Source organism: Morus notabilis, unplaced genomic scaffold, assembly GCF_000414095.1.
Source record: "Morus notabilis unplaced genomic scaffold, ASM41409v2 Scaffold344, whole genome shotgun sequence".
Classification (NCBI taxonomy): domain Eukaryota; kingdom Viridiplantae; phylum Streptophyta; class Magnoliopsida; order Rosales; family Moraceae; genus Morus; species Morus notabilis.
Genome location: NW_010367909.1, coordinates 92923 through 113563, shown reverse-complemented (window position 1 = coordinate 113563; position 20641 = coordinate 92923). Strand labels below are relative to the sequence as shown.

General features: G+C 39.3%; 4 protein-coding genes across 4 annotated transcripts in view; 2 read left to right on the top strand and 2 right to left on the bottom strand.

Moving 5' to 3' along the window:
• Window positions 1-2209: 2209 nt before the first annotated feature.
• On the top strand, window positions 2210-11928 carry LOC21388193. The gene is made up of 10 exons (XM_024175792.1): window positions 2210-2579; window positions 2689-2758; window positions 3164-3288; window positions 3443-3551; window positions 3647-3710; window positions 3805-3860; window positions 4198-4305; window positions 5018-5167; window positions 11188-11358; window positions 11446-11928. The coding sequence occupies exons 1-10, from the start codon at window positions 2335-2337 to the stop codon at window positions 11677-11679; spliced, it is 1332 nt and encodes a 443-aa protein (XP_024031560.1). The 5' UTR covers window positions 2210-2334; the 3' UTR covers window positions 11680-11928.
• An 811-nt stretch (window positions 11929-12739) lies between these two features.
• On the bottom strand, window positions 12740-14713 carry LOC21388192 (DNA repair RAD52-like protein 2, chloroplastic). Its single transcript, XM_010113710.2, has 3 exons — window positions 14238-14713; window positions 14022-14113; window positions 12740-13263 (listed from the first exon to the last, which is right to left on the bottom strand). The coding sequence occupies exons 1-3, from the start codon at window positions 14647-14649 to the stop codon at window positions 13123-13125; spliced, it is 645 nt and encodes a 214-aa protein (XP_010112012.1). The 5' UTR covers window positions 14650-14713; the 3' UTR covers window positions 12740-13122.
• Window positions 14714-16896: 2183 nt separating this feature from the next.
• Window positions 16897-19702, bottom strand: LOC21388191 (hsp70 nucleotide exchange factor FES1). The gene is made up of 7 exons (XM_024175794.1): window positions 19318-19702; window positions 19071-19162; window positions 18603-18756; window positions 18373-18500; window positions 18086-18244; window positions 17497-17682; window positions 16897-17395 (listed from the first exon to the last, which is right to left on the bottom strand). Exons 1-7 carry the CDS (start codon window positions 19517-19519, stop codon window positions 17153-17155), a joined length of 1164 nt encoding a protein of 387 aa, XP_024031562.1. The 5' UTR covers window positions 19520-19702; the 3' UTR covers window positions 16897-17152.
• Window positions 19703-20033: 331 nt separating this feature from the next.
• LOC21388190 (U2 small nuclear ribonucleoprotein A') overlaps window positions 20034-20641 on the top strand; it is a 4258-nt gene continuing 3650 nt past the window's right edge. Inside the window, exons 1-3 of the mRNA XM_024175791.1 lie at window positions 20034-20180; window positions 20293-20333; window positions 20459-20588. Of these exons, the coding sequence (XP_024031559.1) occupies window positions 20099-20180; window positions 20293-20333; window positions 20459-20588 (253 nt within the window). The 5' untranslated portion in view covers window positions 20034-20098. The remainder of the gene's footprint in view (window positions 20181-20292; window positions 20334-20458; window positions 20589-20641) is intronic.

Here is a 20641-nt window from a genome sequence, read left to right as displayed (position 1 = left end):
TTTTTTTGTCAGCTAAACTTTATCATCCAGTCATTTCCCTTAAAACGCTGTTTTATACCCTCTAAACTTGTTCCCCAAAATTATAATTCATTAAAAATACTACAAATTATAACTTTCAGTTCCAATATCCTTTTAGATTTCAGGAGATGACACCAAAAATATATATATATATATATATATATTGAGTTGCAGTGAAGTTCTGCAATATCTAATTTATATCTATATGGCAGTCAAGTTGGACTCCTACTTTTACTTTCATGTAAGGCATAAGTGCAGGGTACTCATTAATTGTCAAACCAGCTCTTCTTCTTTGCCATTGGAGAATAATGATCATAAATAATTTAAGGTGATTTGGTCATGTCCTTGCTTATTCCTGTTATTCACATATATATTCATAATTATCTTCCGATCGGTATACTTTATCATATCCATTTGAATTCCAAATAACCTAACAGAGTTAATATGGGCAATTTTTTTTTTATTAAAATATACCTCACATATTCATATTTATATTTGGAGAATCATATACTTAGTTATTTTAGGAACTTGAGTTGTGTGATGATCTTGTCCTAATTAAGTATGAGTTTAGGAACTTGAGTTGAAGAGAGAATTTAAACTCAAATTTTAACTCCAAACTCAAGTTAAAACTCAAGTTCAAACTTAAATTTTACAAAAGAACATGAATTTGAATAAAGTTGTAACTTGAGTTCAACGGCAGAAGCCGGGAAAAAAAAGTACAAATTAGGATTAATTTCACAAATGTTTCTTGAGATTTTTCATGAATCTCACTTTAATTTATGATTTTTTAAACGTTCCACAATTACTTATGAGCTTTTATTTTATTTCAATTTTAATCATTTCGTTAATTAGAATTTAAAATTTGATAGAATATGTGTAAATTAATAACAAAAATTAGAAACAGTTAAACTTTTGAGATTATCTGTAGAAGTTAGTTTTTATTTTTTATATTATTTTAGTTTCTAAACTTCAAATATTTCTAATTTTGGTTTCTAACTTTTACATATTCTGTCAAATATTCAATACGAAGCTAATAAAAATGCTTGAAACTGAAACAAAGTAAAATATCAAAATGAGATTGAGGATAAACCTCATAAATCATTTATGAGATTATCCCTACAAATTAATAAGAAAATTTTTTAGTGAAGTAAAAACAAATAAAAAAAGTCTTGATTTTCAAACTTCTTAATTGCAACCACAATTCAACAGACGTAACAACAACAATAGAGAGGCTTTTGTTTAACATGTTGACCAAACGTAGGTGGTGATGCCCCTAACTTTGCAATTAAAAACTCAAGTAAACAATTCTCTAAAAAAGAAAACAAGACTCAAGTAAACAAGATAAATTTTTATAGGGACCATTAGTATTTATTGACAAATAGTTAAAGATGTTGTTATATTACCCTAAACGTCTTTTGAATACTCTTGAATGTCCCAGTTGTTCGCGGGACGTTATAAGCATATGATTATAAGAAATTGAAGAATATTTGGTTCTTGAGAATCGTACAAGATTAATTCATTATTTTTTTTTTATAGATGGTCAATACTTTTATCCCGGTTCGAATTCTATTGAGAAGTCCACTAGAGATCATAAATTGTTAAAGAACAATTAAGACATTTATTTTGTCCTTTCTAAGAGATCAAATGATAAGAAAGTTAAACCTCGTTCACTTCGCTGATTCGAGTTTAGAATTTGAGTTGAGATGTGATTTTATGTGAGAGTTTTTTACTGTAGTAAAAAAATTAGATGTGATTGTTTGTGAGAACTTTTTACTGTAGAAAAATTCAAATTCTAAACTCGAATCAACGAAGTTAACGGGCCTTAATATATTCAAAATGATTATGTCTCGACAAAATACCGTCTCAATTCATTTTATTTCATCATATCCGAGACATGGTATAGAGCAGCCGCGATAATATGGATATTGGAGGCGGTTAATTATTTTATAGTTGAAAAAAAGAAGAATAATTTGGTAGAGTAATTTGTCGGATTACTCTCTGACGATCGGAAGCCGTCGATCATTATTACAAGTCCATGAGTCTTATTTACTATCAAAGTGAGCCCATGGAGCTGTGGAGGTCAATTTGTGGCCTAATGTAGACCAACTGGGCCTTCGGATCAGGATTGACGCCTTGGGTGGGTCCCACGTGCAAAATTCTGTTGGGACAAGCGATTTCATTTCATGTTTGCTGCTGCTGCCGGAGAATGAGACGGAGAAGAAATAACGAATAAAAGTTACTAGCAATAAAATTAAATAAATAATAATAAGGAAAAGGAAAAGGAACTTCTTCCTTTCCCTTTGGATCATTCATTCGATGGGCAGTTGTTCTACTTCTACTTGTTTTTGGGTAAGGTCGATGCACCTGCACCCGCCTTTCCATGAGCTCCAATCGCAGACCCAGAGCCGTACGATCGGATTTTCTTATTCAGCGGCTTCTCGTCGTGGTTGTGGTGGTGTTGGTCATACTTATCGGCGCAGCAGAACAAGAATCTACTACAACTCCGATGAGCCCACCCGCAGACAACCAACTGGAATTCAACTCTACTCCGAGATTGAGAGGTTTTTTGTTTTTGTTTTGTTGGAATCTTGAAACTCTAAATTCGTCCCATGAAATTAATTAATTAATATATAAATTGGGTTGTCGTCGTCGTCGTTGTTGTTGGTTCAGATTACTGACGGATACAGTGAAGCAATCGCAAGATGGCTGGGGAGGTTTAAGAGACTGGACTGAAGTTGAGGTATCAAATTAAATCTATTTTTATGCAAACATTTTTCTTTACATATATATGTATATATGTATATATTAATTACTATAACTTGTTTGTTCTTAACCAAGGCTTTATTTTATAAGAAAAGAAAAGAAGTTAGGCGTTAAATGTTAATGTTGTTTTGTTATGCCAAAGAAAACAGACACGGAGTTAGGAGTCATATGAGTAAGTACCTACAAGCTTACTTACCAATATATTTGTGGCATCTACAATCTACGATATTATTAGATAGTATTCCTATAAGTAAACTCAAGATGGAATGGATTGTTGATTGGATATATGTTATATGATTTGTAAGTACCTACAAGCTTACTTACCAACTGTTTGGGATGTGATATTTGATTGGATATATGTTATATGATTTGTAACCAACAGGGAGCATGGGTTCTTAAACCAAGAAGCTCAGAACCAAAGTTTGTTGTACATTTTGTTGGTGGTATTTTTGTTGGAGCTGCACCTCAGCTCGCCTATCGCTTCTTTCTCGAGCGCCTCTCCCAAAAGTCAGCTCTCTCTTCCCGTTCCATTCATCATTTCCTAACGGTTTCTTTTTTTTCTCAAATTCACTGCTCATTCATGCTACTACACTGGAATTGGATGCGACAAATTTTACTCTTACTACAAATTAAATCATAAACTCATCATTTCCATTATCAGGGACGTTCTCGTCATTGCAACACCCTATGCTAGTGGATTCGATTACTTCTTCATTGCAGATGAAGTCCAATTCAAATTTGATAGGTGCTTGCGTTTTCTTAGGGACACGGTGCGTCTCTAGTTTTATATTCACCTCCTTAAATCTATCTTGCTTTTGTTTAATACAATTAAGAAAAGTTTGGACAAACATGCTTAATTTTACAGGTTTCAGATCTTCCTACTTTTGGCATTGGCCATTCTTTGGGATCTGTTATCCACCTTTTGATTGGTATAGCAACTTCTTACTTTCCCCTCAACAGCATTTAAGAGTGTTTATGATCAGTAGCAGCTTATTATAATTTGTGACAAAACATTTTGACCAGGATCAAGATACGCTGTTCAAAGAAATGGGAACGTGCTGATGGCATTTAACAACAAGGTATTTGTATTTCAAATCTCCATGTACTGTTAATTCCTGCCTAACCTTCCTTGGAAGAGAACTGAAAATGTGTAGCCATTGGCTTACAACTCTTTTACTGTCCGAAGGATTTCGGTAGGCATTTTTTTCTTCTTCCCCCATTTCTTAATGCAGTTCCTAATAATAATCAAAATGGATTGAGATTGCGAGGAATTTCTTCTATTTTTTGGTATTTTCCTTTTTCTTTCCCTTCTTTCTCCTTTTGGCAGCAAATAAATTATTAGACTGTGAGTGTATAAAATATCGACTTTAAAATAATAACATAACGTTAACAAGAGTCTCTCTATTAATGTCACAGGAGGCAAGCTCAGCTATTCCTTTGTTCTCACCTGTTCTTGTCCCCATGGCTCAAAGCGTTGGCCCTATTTTGTCACAGATTGCATCATCACCAACAATACGTCTTGGGGTGAGAATCCAAGTTATTTCAATATTTAGTATTCAGCACGTGCATGTCGGTGTAACACTTCCAACAACTTGGATGTCACGGCACTTTGTAAATTTGTGATATCATTCCATTGCAAGTTAATAGAAGGAGAAGGAGTTTTGACATACATTTTTTAACCAATTTTTTACCGATTAGAGCCATTTATGAATTTCGATTGATCTTACTAGTTAGATCTAGGTGCACGATGAATTTCCAACATATTACCAATTAATATTATCAATGATTTGTTCAGCTCTCGTTGATATAATTAATCTCACTTAATTATAGCTGTACATCATTTGTTTTATTAGGAAATGCAAAACTTCCTGGAATCTGTGGTAAGTTGGGGTCGTGTGGAAATTACTTGTTCAAAAAGAAAAGGCTACTATAGAGCTGTAATAATTTAACAAACTTAGCATTGGCAGGGGTGGCTTAATACAGTGTATATTTGTGAGCTCCGTCTCCAACTTGCATATTTTCAAACTTTTCGCCTTCTTGAAATCTTGTTTGTAGAATCCTAAATTCCATGTTGATGATAAGCCTATTAATTGGACTCGTCATTTTTGTTGACGTTAAGATTTATGGGTATCTTTGTTTATGGAAAAGATATATTGTACTGGAGTTCATTTTGAATAATAGAGAATGGAGGTACGAAAGCAGATAACATATTTCAATCTTATACAAATCCTTACAGGCAGAGATGACTTTGAAGCAACTAGGAAACCTTAGCCCTCCTATCATGAAGCAAGTTCTTCCTTTGGTTGAGCAGCTTCCTCCTTTGTACATGGATTTAGTCAATGGAAAAGAAGATTTTACTCCGAAACCAGAAGAAACTCGAAGACTTGTACGTGAAGCCTCTAACTTATGAATAAGAACAAGTTTTGTTTTGTTTTTTTTTTGTTTTTTTTTTTTTTATAGTATTAGTACACCATTACATCATATCTTCTCATCATGTGACATTTCCTTTTGTTAAAACCTCTTATCTATCTAGTGCTATTTATTTGTTTTCTACGTTAGTGGAGTGACATCTTGAGCCGGGTCTTCTTTCTATATTTTGTCCTCATTGTCGGACATTGTATGTACCATGTATATGTTAGACCACCGAGTACCTGCAATACAGAATCACACACACACGTATACCACAACACAACACCACAGCTAGATTATTGAAGGAGCCTCAACCGAAGGATCCAATTTCATTAATCGTCACTGGAAACCACGAGCTCTGCTCAGCCAGAAATACAGAAAACAATAAGGATTAGTTCTCGCTCACGATACCCTCCTCTCACATATTCCCTTTCCTTAAATCCCTCAGGCCGTTGTAACCTCCCTACTCCCTAGGCACCAATCCCTAGTCTAGCCTAACCACCTATAGGCCACATCAGCAACCTTCCTCACGTACTCACCTCCCTTCCCCAACCGAAAACGTTACGAGCTCCTCTAGAGTATGTCCGTTCATATTTGTTTTGCCTAGGCTCGGGTGTAACATTACTCTCCTCCTCAAAAAGGACCTTGTCCTCAAGGTCGAAGGTAGGGAAGCGGACTTGCAATTCTTCCAACTCTTCCCAAGTGGCGTCCTCGTTGTCTCGCCCCTACCATTTAACCAGCACCTCCTTCAGGACCTGACCCCCTTGCCTCTTCAAGCGACCCTGTAGCACGCCCTCTGGAAACAGCAGCATGGGCATGTCCACCGCAGTATCCACAACCACCGGTTCCTCTAAAACCGCACACCTACCAACCACCTTCTTAAGCATAGACACATGGAAAACAGGATGGACCCTGGAGCCCTCTGGTAGACGAAGTCGATATGCTACTGGTCCTACCTTGCCGATCACTTCAAACGGGCCATGATATTTTGGTGCCAGTTTTTTGTTAGAGCGCCTTGCCACGGTGCCCTGTCGGTAAGGTTGCAGCTTCAACCAAGCGAGTTTCCCGACCTGAAACTCTCGTTCCACCCGTTTTTTATCCGCATAACGCTTCATCCGTTCTTGCGCACGCTCCAAGTTGCAGCGTAGCTGCTTCAGCTGTTCATCCCGTTCAGCAAGTTGCATGTCAACGGATCCAACCGCTGTTTTTCCCCCTGTATAGCGCATCAAGGTCGGGAGCGGCCGGCCATACAGAGCCTGGAAGGGCGTCATGCGGGCTGCACTGTGAAAATTGGTGCTGTACCAATATTCTGCCCAACACAACCACCTACTTCAGTGCCTAGGTTGGCCACTGGAGAAACATCTTAAGTACGCCTCCAAACAACGATGAAGGATTTTTGTCTGCCCATCCGTTTGAGGGTGGTATGCTAAGCTCATACGTAGGGTGGTGTGCTGGAGACGAAACAGCTCTCTCCAAAAAAGGCTAGTGAAAACCTTATTGCGATCACTCACTATACTTCGAGGCATGCCGTGAAGGCGAACCACCTCTCGGCAAAACACCTCTGCCACCAACTTAGCAGTGAACGGCCGCTTGAGAGCAATGAAATGTGCGAATTTGGTCAAGCGGTCTACCACTACGAAAATTACCTCATGACCGTTGGATTTAGGCAGGGCCTCGATGAAATCCATCGAGATGTCCTCCCATACTGCGTCGGGAATGGTTAGTGGCTGTAGCAAGCCTGCCGGACTCGTAGACTCCACCTTGTTTGACAAATCCCACACTCCGCCACGAATCGTTGCACATCTCTTGCTATTCCTGGCCAATACACGTTAGCGCTAATCTGCTTGTACGTCCTTAGTGCCCCCGCGTGTCCTCCCGTATAGGTTGAGTGGAATTCTTCCAGCAATTGCTGCTGAGCTTGGAACCTGCCGAAATCACTATCCGACCCCAATGGAGCAACACCCCATTTTCCACTGCATAATGGCTTCCTTTTTCCTTGCCGCGACTCAACTTCTCCCTGAGGGTGCGAAGGTTTGTGTCAGTGGCTACCTCTTGCTCCACCGTTGCCATGTCTAGAAACTGGGGTCCCGAGATAGCCAACAGCTCCCCTCCTTGCGTCCAACCGCCTCAGCGAGACAAGGCATCAGCCACTGTATTTTCTCTCCTTGCACGGTAATGGATGTCAAACTCGAACCCCATCAACTTCACTAACCACTTCTGCTACGCCGGAGTATTGATTCGCTGTTCCAAGAGAAAACGAAGGGATTTCTGATCGGTACGGACAACAAACTTCATGCCGAGAAGGTAGGCTCTCCATTTCTGGATGGCCAAAACCAAGGCCATAAGCTCTCTCTCATACACAGACTTGGCCATCGTTCTAGGCGACAACCCTTTGCTAAAGTAAGCCACCGGTCGCCCCTGCTGCAATAGAACCGCTCCTATCCCTGCCCCTAAAGCATCTGTCTCAACCTCAAATGTGTCAGTGAAATCGAGTAAGGCAAGGACTGGAGTCTCTGTCATCCGTCACTTGAGTTCTTGGAACGCCCGCTGGGCCTCCTCGGTCCAAGTGAACTCCCCCTTTTTCAGCAAATCTGTCAAGGGCCGCGCGATGGTGCCATAATTCTTTACGAAACGGCGGTAGTAGCTTGTCAAACCCAGGAAGCCACGCACTCCTTTTACTGTGGTTGGAATTGGCCACTCAACCATACCCCATATCTTTCTCGGATCTGCCGCCACGCCCTCTTGTGAAATGCGGTGTCCCAAATATTCCACAAAGTCCCGGAAAAACAAACATTTCTTCGGATTGAGCACAAACCTTCCCTCCTTCAGCAATCCCAACACGGTGCGTAGGTGGCTCAAGTGCTCCTAGGGATTGTGGCTGTAAACTAGCATGTCATCTAAAAATACCAAGACGAACTTCAGGAGCAAGGGCTTGAATAGCTCGGTCATCATCGCCTGGAAGGTGGCCGGAGCGTTCGTAAGCCCAAAGGGCATGACAAGGAACTCATAATGCCCCTCGTGCGTCCGGAATGCCGTCTTCTCGACATCCTACCGCCTCATGCATATTTGGTGGTACCCACTTTTTAAATCAAGCTTCGAAAAGCAAGATGCCCCGTGTAACTCATCCAACAATTCCTCAATTACAGGAATTGGGAACTTATCCGGCACTGTTAACTTGTTCAACTCCCGGTAATCTACACAAAAGCGTCAACTCCCATCTTTCTTACGTACCAATATCACCGGGCTTGAGTAAGGACTCTGGCTGCCACCGTCATGTCTGCAATCAAGCGCTCTATTTCATTTTTCTGTGCATGGGGATAACGGTAGGGTCGGATATTTGGGGGTTTCACATCCGGTTGCAGCATGGTCCCCTATTCTGGACGGTGGCAAGCCCAGCTTCCCCGAAAACACCGTATCATACTCTCTCGCCAACTCCACCACATAAGCCTTATTTGCCCCTTCCTATCCGGTATTGGGGGAGTGCGAATTCTGCCACTGCACCAGATAGCACTCCTCACCTTTCTTGGCCATCTTGGCCATGGTGGTAACTGAAATAGGTTCTCTGGACAAAGCCGTCACCCCAACCAAACGGTGTATCTTCCCTGCCAGCTCGAACTCTAACCACATCTGTTGGAAATTTGCCCTAAAGGTTCCCAACTTCCTGAGCCATCCAACCCCTAATACCACATCGACCCCTGGTATCTCAAACGGATATAAATCCAACTCGAACTCCAAACTAGACACATTCAACCGCACTCCTCGGCATATGCTATCGATAGTTACACAATAACCATCACCAACTTTGACCGTATACTCCGGGATGGAGAGCACCATTAATCCAAGCTCTTTAACCTTGTTCCAACTGATAAACGAAGTATTGGCTCCACTATCGATTAAGATGGTTACCTTTTGCTCTTGTATGTGCCCGTACAGCTTCAGGGTATCGCCCCCATTAATTCCCGCTAAAGCTTGTAACCTCAGATCCAGTTGGAGGAGCATCAATCCTCCTCTTCCTCCGAGTCTGTACAACTGCGGCCTTCCTCTGGTGGTGTCGCCTTTGGTTCGGGTTCGTCGTCTTCTCCTGTCGCGACCTTTAGCATTTTGAGCGTACCAGTCTTGCACCGGTGGCCGCCAACCCACGGCTCTCTGCACCGGAAACACTCCCGATTGTCCTTCCGCCACTGATGTTCTAGCTGGCCAAGGCTCAGACTACCGCCGCCCTCTCGTTGCCCCATCCCAGAAGCTCTCTGGGTCTGCTCGAATGAGGGGCACTGGGTGTTCAAGGGGGCTGGAACCCCATTTGTTGGGGGCCAAACGGGTTGTCGTTTGGTGAGTTGGATTGAAGGGGGATACGTGTCCCACCCTTCCACGTGTTCCTTGAGCCTTTATTTTGTGTTCTAGATGTAAGCCCAATTGAATAGCCTCATGTACACTCTTGGGCTGCCACATCCGAACATCATCCTATAGCTCTTGATTCAATCCATTCAAGAAAATTCTCAGAGTGGTAGCCCGGTCGATCCCTCGAATTCGGGCTAACAACTCCTGGAATCGTTCCCCATATTCCGCCACGGAGCCCATTTGCCTCAGGCCCACCAATTGCTCCTGAACCGATTTGAATTCCTTGGGTCCAAACCGCTGCCCAAAAGAGAACTTCAATTCGTCCCAATCCATGCCCGGCTCTTCCTCCATGACCCACTCGTAATATTCCCAAGCCTTGCCCACGAGAAAGTCTGTAACCACCTGGACTCGGACGTCGGGTCGGACCATATGGACCCGGAAGTACCGCTCCACCCTTCTCTCCCAGCCCGACTATCCTTCTCCATCAAAAGGCGGTAAATCCACTCGTGGTGGGCTTCCTCCAAAACGCCGACGTTGAGGAACCAGATTGGGTGGTTCGCCTCCAGCCCATGGCGGTAACTCCTCTCCTAACCGACGTCGATCGTCCCCAAACTCCCAGCGCTCAGGTCCGCGCCTCCTCTCTTGGTTGTATCGGCCGCCCGTCCAAGCTGGTGGCGGCTCTCTGTCAGGCGTTACCCCCTGAGGCCGCAGTCCATCCGTTCGCACCATGTAGTGCGGTTGTCTTGCCGGGGGAACGCCGGTGGACGCCTGCTCCCACAGTTCACTCTGTCCTGCTCTTGCGTTAGCCTCCTCTGCTGTGGCGGCAGGAGCAATGACCGCCTCCTTCCTAGTCCCTTCGGCGAAGAGTTCGGCAACTCGCGGTTGAAATTCTCGAAGCTCTCCTTGACGAGTTTGGACACCAGCTGAGGTAAGCCCTTGAGACACTCCTCTAGTCGGTCCAACCCGGTCAACTTCTCCGTCAATTTGTCCAACTTCTTCTCTAACTCCTCTACGCGATCACCACGAGTGACGCCCTTCGTCATCCTCTACTTTTCCATATTGTAAATGTCTCTGATACCAAAATGTTAGACCACCGAGTACCTGCAATACAGAATCACACACACACGTATACCACAACACAACACCACAGCTAGATTATTGAAGGAGCCTCAACTGAAGGATCCAATTTCATTAATCGTCACTGGAAACCACGAGCTCTGCTCGGCCAGAAATACAGAAAACAATAAGGATTAGTTCTCGCTCACGATACCCTCCTCTCACATATTCCCTTTCTTTAAATCCCTCAGTCCGTTGTAACCTCCCTACTCCCTAGGCACCAATAGGCACCAATCCCTAGTCTAGCCTAACCACCTATAGGCCACATCAGCAACCTTCCTCACGCACTCACCTCCCTTCCCCAACCGAAAACGTTACGAGCTCCTCTAGAGTAAGTCCGTTCGTATCTGTTATGCCTAGGCTCGGGTGTAATAGTATACTTGAAGAGTAGAAACTTGGAATTGATTTTGTGGGTCCTGGTGCTTTGTTTAGTGGCTTGATACTCGAGAGTAACCAACATAAAACTAAGACTTGATTCTGCATTGTGCAATTTTCTCCTGTGAATCCCCTGAGGTTTGTGTTTACTTATGTTTGTCTCCTCAGATAAAGTCATACTACGGCATCTCGAGAAATCTTCTGGTGAAATTCAAAGACGATTCTATTGATGAGACTTCAACACTAGCGCAGGTGCTTAGTTCGGAATCAGCTATCAGTTCAATGCTTGACATGTCAATCCGGCTCTTGCCTGGAGATCATGCGCTTCCTTTGCAGCAGGTATAGTAATTAGTTTGACATGGGATATTTTAAAGACGCTTAAATCTTTTGGTGGGGCAGGCATTGTGTAATATGTCCATTTTGCAGGCCATTCCAGATGTTCCACCGGCAATGGCCGACGCAGTAAACCGTGGAAGTGAGTTTTTGGCAAATCTATCTGTAGGTACGCCATGGGAGACGGTTGCCAAAGAAGTTGGGAATACATTAGGCACAGACTCAAGGATCCTTCGCGCAGAGATATCGAAAGACATAGACCTACTTGTGGACGTCATTGCATCATGGATGGCTTCTAATACAGGTCAGAAGTTTCTGAGGCCATGATGGTGTAGCAATCAATCTGGGTGTTTTACAAAACTAGATAGAATGGACCATCCAACTTTTGATGTTGTCATGTAAATAAACACAGCTATACATTTCAAATAGTAAATAAAAAGGATGGCATATGTTGCTTTAGACTTGTTTTGCATTCAACATTATAAGACATGATTACGAGCTCTGCTTATGCACGACCAAATAATAGCTTGGTATATGTTTTCGTACGACTTGAAAAAAGATGAATTGTAAAAATTCTCCAACGTATAATACTTGTGTATATGTCTGTGTGTATGTGAAATTCTCTATATTTAATATTATAAGTTTCTAGAAGAATCTATCCCATGATAGACCATTCTCTCTCGCGGACACCTTAAAATGGAACTGAATTCTAGCTCAAAGCCCTGACCAAAAACATGCAGAGAGGGAATATGTACCAAGTCTGGGGTTTTCTAGACAAAAAATGCCCCACGTTTTTTCCCCCTGTAAATACACCCAAATTATTAGTTGCTTGGCAAGTTGAATTTTAAAACTTTTGATTTTAACATTTGTGACCCTAAATGGCATCCATTAATTGATAATTATTTATTGATTGGACTGCGTTATCAAGGATTGTTAAATTTACTTTAATGCTAAAATTTAAAAGCTTGAGATCCAACTTGCAAATGACAAATAATTCAGGGGGCATTGGCATAATTTACTCTATTTAAAAAATTTAGTTAAATTCATCAAATGTGCATAAACGCTGTTGATCAAATTGAGTTAAATCCATCATATCTAATGCCGCCCCTTTTGCTGCCAAAAAGAATTTGGAGCTATGTTTTGCTTGGAAATTGATGCACTATGAGAAAGAATAATCCGAAGATGTTGATTTCTGAATAAAACACTGTTCCAGGTAAGTAACATGTGTTTCTTGTGAAGAATTTTCTAGCATTTCTAACTATAGGCCATGAAAAAAGAACACCAAGATACACAGGCACGCCTAAAAGGATGATTATTCCTTTTTCTAATCAAAATGTAAAACGAAATGGAGAGATTTTCAAAAAATAATATCGGTTTTGACATCTGGTTTCACTGTTACAAGACTTTCGTTGACTCTATTCATTTCAAAGTAACAAGACATAATGTTCATTTGCAAGTTCTCAATTTAGTCATCCAAAGGAATTGATATAAGAGAGTGAGAATAATGGTCTGTTACATGTAAGAAAATATGCAGTGCAATTTCACGTCCCTCCGACCAAAAAGAATTCCTAAGCTGGCTTAGGAAGATATTCTACTCAGCTAAATCAAAAACAGCCATCTGAGATGACCAATTCTTTCTTACGTGTTGGATATTTACATAATTGAAAGGAGAGAAAGTCGAGTATCATTTTTCAGCAAACAAAACGAAGAGTAGACACAAAGCTAAGCTGGCAAAGGTAACCCCGTTGTCACATATATATTTGCTTGCGTCTACTTCTCTTCATGATACAAATAAAGGCCAAGGCCAAATCGAGCACATGCCCTGCAGAAAGCTATTTCCTCCGCTGCAGCAACCGGATCAGCGGTGTTGCCGTCGCTAGAAGATATTGTTCCCGATGACTCACGGTATGCCTATAACAGATGGATCAAGTTAAAACTGTACGACGAAAGGAATTCACAACCAAGAGAAGAGAATGAGCAATTCTTCTATTTCTTTGATTACCATTTTGCTCAACGCGTAAACTTACAATATATGTCTTTGAAAGAATAATGCTAATGGCAGTAAACAATATATTTCCCAAAAAAAGACACAAAAAAGAAAAGAGTCAAAGGCATGGTTGTGAAAGGATCTTATTCTTAACGGCATACTTGACACAAGACAAGAGAAAGAGGGTATTTAGTTAGAAATAATCTTGGCATTGGCATTAAGAAAAATGAGCGAAAATTGTTCAGGTATGTTATATGGCTACGATTATGTTTATATTTTGCATTCTTGCTGTTGTTGATAGAACGAAATGGGGTTCAGTCGAGTTTAGATGTTACTGATTCAAATATGATCCAGACTGACTGACTAACAAAATCTGGTGTTTTTAGTGAATGGAGTGGAGATTTGAGGTATGATGCTTGTAATTAACTATATGTTAGTGTTAAGCACAAACTACATGCGATGACGCCACCAACCCATATCATGTGTGTGTGTGTGTGTGTTGTATAAAGAGTAAATCCTGATTTAGGATGTAGTGATCTGAGATTGGTTAAATTATATAAATATGTTAGTGTTGTAGGGAGTTAATCAAGTAGATTAAAGTTGATGGTTGAAAAAGAAAAGAGAAGAGAAGAGATCAAAGAGAAGAAAAATGAAAAAGAAATTAAAGGGGGCGAAAAACAACCTCGCCGTCAGATCCACGAATAGTGAGACGGTAGACAACGGTGACAGTTCCATTCTCAGAGTAAATCACATCGCGTATTTCCCCGCACCATCCTAATATTAATCACGGAAGGAAGGTATATATATATATATATATATGTGTGTGTGTGTGTGTGTATATATATGTGTGTATATATATATATAGAATGGTATGTAAATGTCAGTGTTATCATGTTACCAGGAGCGTAGAAGCTCAACATGCGATTGGCATGGTACCAGGGGATTGAGAAGGATGATTGAGCAGTCGTCTTTGAGACGATGATGTTGTCGGGGATTCGCTTGTTGAGGTCTCTGAGGATCTCCTCAAGAGGGCGGATTATTGAAGTGGAAGACGAGTTCCCCAGCGGCACCACGTAGTTCGACTGTGGATCTCCCGACTGCGGAACTCCGCCCACGACTTTCTTCGACTTGGGGCTGGAGGCATCGTTCCCGTTGCGGCTCACAGCACCACGTACGACACAAAAACTGGCACTATTTCTAGTAATACTAGGAGAAGCTCTTGTTCCTCCTCCGATTCCCATGATTCTCCTCCAATCATTGTTTCTCCTCTGATCCTGCAATTTCAGCTGCATCGCCATCGCCATCGCCATCTTCTTCTTTTGCTTCTGCTTCTGCTTCTCCAACCAAACCAAAAACCCCCCTCTTTTCTTTTCTTTTCTCTCTTTCCTTCCTTTCCCAATAATATCAAAATAAAATAAAATAAAATAAAAAAGACGTTTTTCTATCTACCCCCTACCTAACCAAGCCTCAAGCAACCACCCTATAAATCTATTTATATATATATATATATATGTATGTATGTATATATACACGTATTATACAGTATTATATCTACAAAAAAGAAAACAAAAATGAAAAAGTAGAAGAAAAGTAAACGCTCCTACTCTCCAACGAATTGGTTGGTGCACATCACACGCTTCTTGTTCTTGTTCTTTTCTCTTTAAGGGTATTTTGGGTCTTTTACATTTAAAATTGATTTTGCGTCCTTGACATTTAAAATTGAACATTAATATATATTTTTTTTTTTTTTTTGAAAGACCTCAGCGAGGAAATTTATTAAAAGTGAAAGAAAAAATACATCAAAAACAGAGGGATTAAATTCTCGTTTATTTCACCGATATAAATTTAAAATTTAAATTTTATTACAGTAAAAAACTTTTAGAAACAGTCACATTTAACTTTTTTACTACAAAAAAAATCTCTCACATAAAATCACATATCAATTCAAATTAAAAACTCAAATCAATAAATTAAACGGGCTTTAAGAATACAACAAGGAAAAGAAAAACAAAACATAACCTATATCTTATAAGATCAAAGCATTCAAACCAAACTCTTTATAAAAAAATTAGGACATTATGCTACTAAGTGTAACAACTAGAAACTATACTAAAACTAACTAAACAACGCATTAGATCAAAGCAACAGTATTAGCCTCTCTAAAAGAATAGAAATAACAAAATCTATAGATTTAACCTTATTAAGAGCATCTATCAAAACATTCTAAAGAGATCACAAAATTGTAAAACTAATACTCTGACAAAGATAAATTGCACAAGCAGAATCACTTTCTAAACCAAATGCACCTCCACCTTTACCCAAACCAACTTAATGGCTACAAAATGAAAACACTGAAAGCTTTTAAGAAAAAACCTTATAATTTCAAAAGACTACACCTCCCCTAACTAAGAGGATGTTTGGTTTATGTATTCAGAATCATGATTCAGAATTATTTTCGTTTTATGTGTATTTTTTATGAGAGAAAACACTGTAAAGAACCATGAATCATAATTTAAAATCAGTGACGAATATAGAAAATAAACGTCAACTATTCCTCTTAGAAGTCTCATCCTTATTAACTTTAATCTAGCTGGCAAAGAACAATTGTATTAACTAATAAAATTGAACCATTCAAATTATAAAAGTATTATTCTTTAATAACCTCGGAACGTAAAAATGAAAAAAACAAAAAAAACAAAAAAAAAAACAAAAAAACAAAAAAACGATCATTTTGGTGCTTTTTATTTCATACGCAATTCATTTAAATTTTTTATCAAAAGGAAAAAAAAAAAGACAATATAGAAATATAAGTGGAACGAAAACCCAAAAAAAAAGGCGGAGACACAAAATACGGCATTTGTTCTGTTGTTTGAATCACTTATGATACTTATGGCAACGAGAGTACTCTATTATGTTGAAGGCAAAACTTACAGTAGGACATGCATTTTTTAACTCAGGGTCCGTTTAATTCGCTGATTCGAGTTTTTAATTCGAGTTGAGATGTAATTTTATGTGAGAGCTTTTTACTGTAGCAAAAAAATTAGATGTGATTGTTTGTGAGAGCTTTTTACCGTAGTAAAACTCGAATTCTAAACTCGAATCAACGAAATAAACGGAGCCTCAGTTTTAGTTATTGAATTGATTTTTCAACATTCTAATCTAGAGTAGCAGCAATTCTGTGACTATAGAAGAAGATAACAATAAAATAACGTAAAAGAAACAAATATTTCTAGAGGCCAATAAAAAGATTATTTAGAAATACCATATTTGAAAGAAAAAAATAATATTTAAAAGCATTGCACGGAAAAAATTTTGTATGGGAAAATTTTGGATAAAAAAAAAAAATTCAAGTTATTGGTACCGGTGTAAATCCAAATTTATGAGTTCAGTCACCAAATAAAGCGGTATATCCTAACTTTACCAAATCGAAAAGAAATACAAAAACTACATTTAAAAGATGCCATATTCATAATTATTTCACCTGATGACAAAAATTTAACATTCATATCACTCAATTCACCAGAAAAGATCCTACCAAATGATTTTTTCTCTCCTCTACAAAGATGACCGAAGATCTTCGAAGTAAAGCTGTTGGATATCGATATGGCATACTGCATAATTTTCTCTTTGCTTCATTGTTGTTTACATTAGTGCTGATTCGATGTATAAAAATTAAAAGGCAAGACTGACGGGAAAGAAGAGTATCCCTCTGTTTTCTAGTTTCTACTTTTACAGCTTCTCAAGGTCCATTACAAAATCTAGTCTCCTCAAATATGCGATGTGTATATATGTTTAAATATTCAATGCCAGTCGTCACAACTCACGAGCGTTTTGAGGATTGTTTCCCAGCTTGGAATGGACCATTGCTTCCACTTGGCTGCGGAGGCTTTCCAAATCCAGTGCATAATCCTTTTGATCTTCCTCTGCCATCAAAATCAAATCCTTTAGCTGTTTCCTTATCCTCTCCAATGCAACATCCAAACCGCAAACCTCCTTCAAAACTGCCGCCGCTTCTGTGGTTCTCAGTTGCAATACATTCTTAATTGTCATCAGAGCCTGTTTCATCAATCAATCATTACGTCTTATCTCCTACATTCTTAATCAATAATTACCAAACAAAAATCTACCTCGTAGTCCATAGTAGTGGGAATTACTACCTTTTCCTGGAGATCAAGGTCGGAAGATACGGTTAGATCAACAACAGATTTCAACAGAGCGCGGCTGCTGAGAAAAGGCGCCACATCTTTATCCGTGTTCTCTAACTGGGACTCCGCAAGATCACCCACAAGAAACACAGCTTTCTTTTGCAATCTAATATCAGTGCTTGAATTGCTGAGTATGTCCTGTAACAGATATTGCCCATTAACAACAGAGTTTGACTAAGAGAAGGAAAGGATGAAGAAATAATTCTCTCTACTCTGAGAACCATAATTCGGTTTATTGTTATTGACTTAGCCTAATTGTAATTTGTAGGATACCATATAGGACAAAAATGTGTAGAGGCACAACATTATCCTTTTTAACCATAATTCAGTTTATTGTTATTGACTTAGCTTAATTGTAATTTGAAGGACACCATATAGGACAAAAATGTGTATAAGCCCAACATTATCCTTTTTAATAAAGTTAAATCCTCCTCCTCTTCCTCCTTCGGCTTCAATGCTTTCGCATTCTTTCTAGGATGATCCACACAACCTAGATAAAGTTAACCTAAAATGCCTAGTTAATTGGTTTTTGGCAGCTCACCTGGAGGAGAAAACCTCCAGCTTCTGCATGGAAAAGTCGTTGCCCATCTAGATTGTTTCGGATGAGAGCTGAAACGGCATACAACCCTTTGTTGGCTTCTTCTAAGACCTCAGATTTTACCATTTCCATAAGCTTGGGCAACGCCCCGAGTTGCAGGACCTGCCGAGACACAAATTACTCAGAGTGAGTCTGATTGAAACAAAAACAAGAAGAACAAGGACAAAAACAAGAACATACGAGCAGTTAAATAAAAGAAAAGAAAAGGGACAAAGAAGAAATAGGGATGCCTGATTCTGAAGGGTAGGATTATTTTGAGAGGCTTTGCCAAGAACCCAAGCAGCAAGTTTCCTTGTATCTGGGTCTGGATGATTAAGTTGATCAATAATCACAAAAAGTCCTCCGAGTTTGTTCAAATCTGACAAAACAAAACAGACCAATTATTTTAATCTAATTCTAATGCATTGTGGATCCATCAAAAAGAAAAGCATTAATCTTAATCAAGGGTGGTACGTAGTACCATTGGCATTGTGAATGGGCTCAACAAGTATGAGAAGCTCGTGGAGTGCACGGTGTCGATCTTCCAAAGACAAAGACGAATTGTACTTCAAGTCGCCTATTGCGATTCGCATCAATTCGGCATCTGATGGCATTTTTAACTCCTCCATTAATTCCTGTCAATTAATTAATTAACTAACTAACTTTTTAATTAATATACTATGTGAAAACCATTAAGGGAAACTAAAGTGTGATTACTAATTTATAAGCAAAGCTAATATCCTAATTCTAATCGAGTGGAGTAATTCTCTTTCATACAATAATATAATAAGAAGTAATAATATCAATTGTAAAAAACTGAGGTTCGATAAGTGTGATTGGCTAAAACTAGTCTACTCTCTCTCTATATATAAAATGGAAGTCAGAAAGAAACAAGTTCCATTTCCATGGCAGGGTAATGGGTATTAAATTTAACATTTTGTTTTAAAACCTTAATTTCGATTTGGCGCTTCTCTAGCTCATCACTGGACAGTGTGCGGACATCTCTCGCTGCTTCTTTCAATTTCGCCGGATCAGAATGCCCTAAATCATATCATTATTATCATTAGTATTATTATTATTAGTTAACTTAGTAGGGAAAGTGAAAGACAGAAAAATGATGTATGAATTGAAAGAAAAGAGAAAAAGGCAGAAAATTGATGGGAAATAGTTGGTTAAAAGATAAGAGTAGAGAGTACCAATGGCCCACTGTAGCATTCCGTCGAGAGAAGAAAATCCGCCGTCGGAATCATCTCCGCTCGATGATGATGATGGTGATGGTGAGTTGTCAATGAGAAGCTGCTCTGCTTTCGCCATTAATAATAATAATAATAATAAGAATAATAATAATGTTAACAATAAGCTTGAAGCTCTTGAACAACCTAGATTCCGACGCCCCATTTATTTTTATTTTTTTAACTTGATAATAACTTAACTGTGGAAGGGGAAAAAAGAGACAATCTTTTCAAGTCAATAGGAATTAGGAAAGAAGAAGCTCAAATTGCTTCTCAGCTCTCTCTCTCTCTCTCTCTCTCTGATGCTCTCCGTGTATGTTATAAACAGTAGAGAAGAAGCTGAAACTGGTTCTCTTTCTCCCTCTATGTATGTATGGATATATATATATATATTAATAGAATTATAAATATTCAAGACACGTCGTTCGCTCTAATCATCACCGCTGATGCAGGATCCAGCGGTTCCCGTAAGACAAAGTGACTTGGTTTTTTCGTTTTTAAAAAAAAATATATATATAGTATTATTGCAAGTAACAGTTTCAAGGCAAAAGAAAACGACATGTCGTTTATTCATTTATTTGGTAAACAAAAGAAAGAGGAGTGTTTGAATTTCATTCGTAATCGTGAGAAAGAAATAGGATAATAAAACCCTAAACCCCCCAAATCAAAAAAAAAAAGAGAGAGAGAGAGAGAGAGAGAGAGAGAGGAAAGAGGAACACAGAAGAGAAGAGAAGAGAAGAGAAGGATGGTAAGGCTGACAGCAGACCTGATATGGAAGAGCCCTCATTTCTTCAATGCCATTAAGGAGCGTGAGTTGGATCTTCGAGGTACCCTCCCTAGTCCCTCCTTCTCTTTTCTTTTTTATTTTTAAATTTTTTTAAAATCAAAATGACCTCATTCCTTTCTCTTCTCTCTCACTCACTCACTCTCTCAACTCAGGTAATAAGATTGCTGTAATCGAGAACTTAGGAGCCACCGAGGTACAATTCCTTTTCTCCTTCTTTCTTTGTCTGTTTGTTTGTTTTGTGAGATCTCTTTCTTTTCTTGTTCATGTCAAAATTGAATAATGCTTTCGAGCAATTGTTTTGTTTTGTTTTGTTTTAAGGACCAATTTGACACGATTGATCTGTCGGACAATGAGATTGTAAAGCTCGAAAACTTGCCTTATCTAAACCGATTGGGTACTTTGCTCATTAACAACAATCGAATTACCCGCATCAATCCCAATATTGGTGGTAACCTCTCGCAACACTCCCCCCCCCCCCCCGCCCCCCCCCCCCCTCCTCCT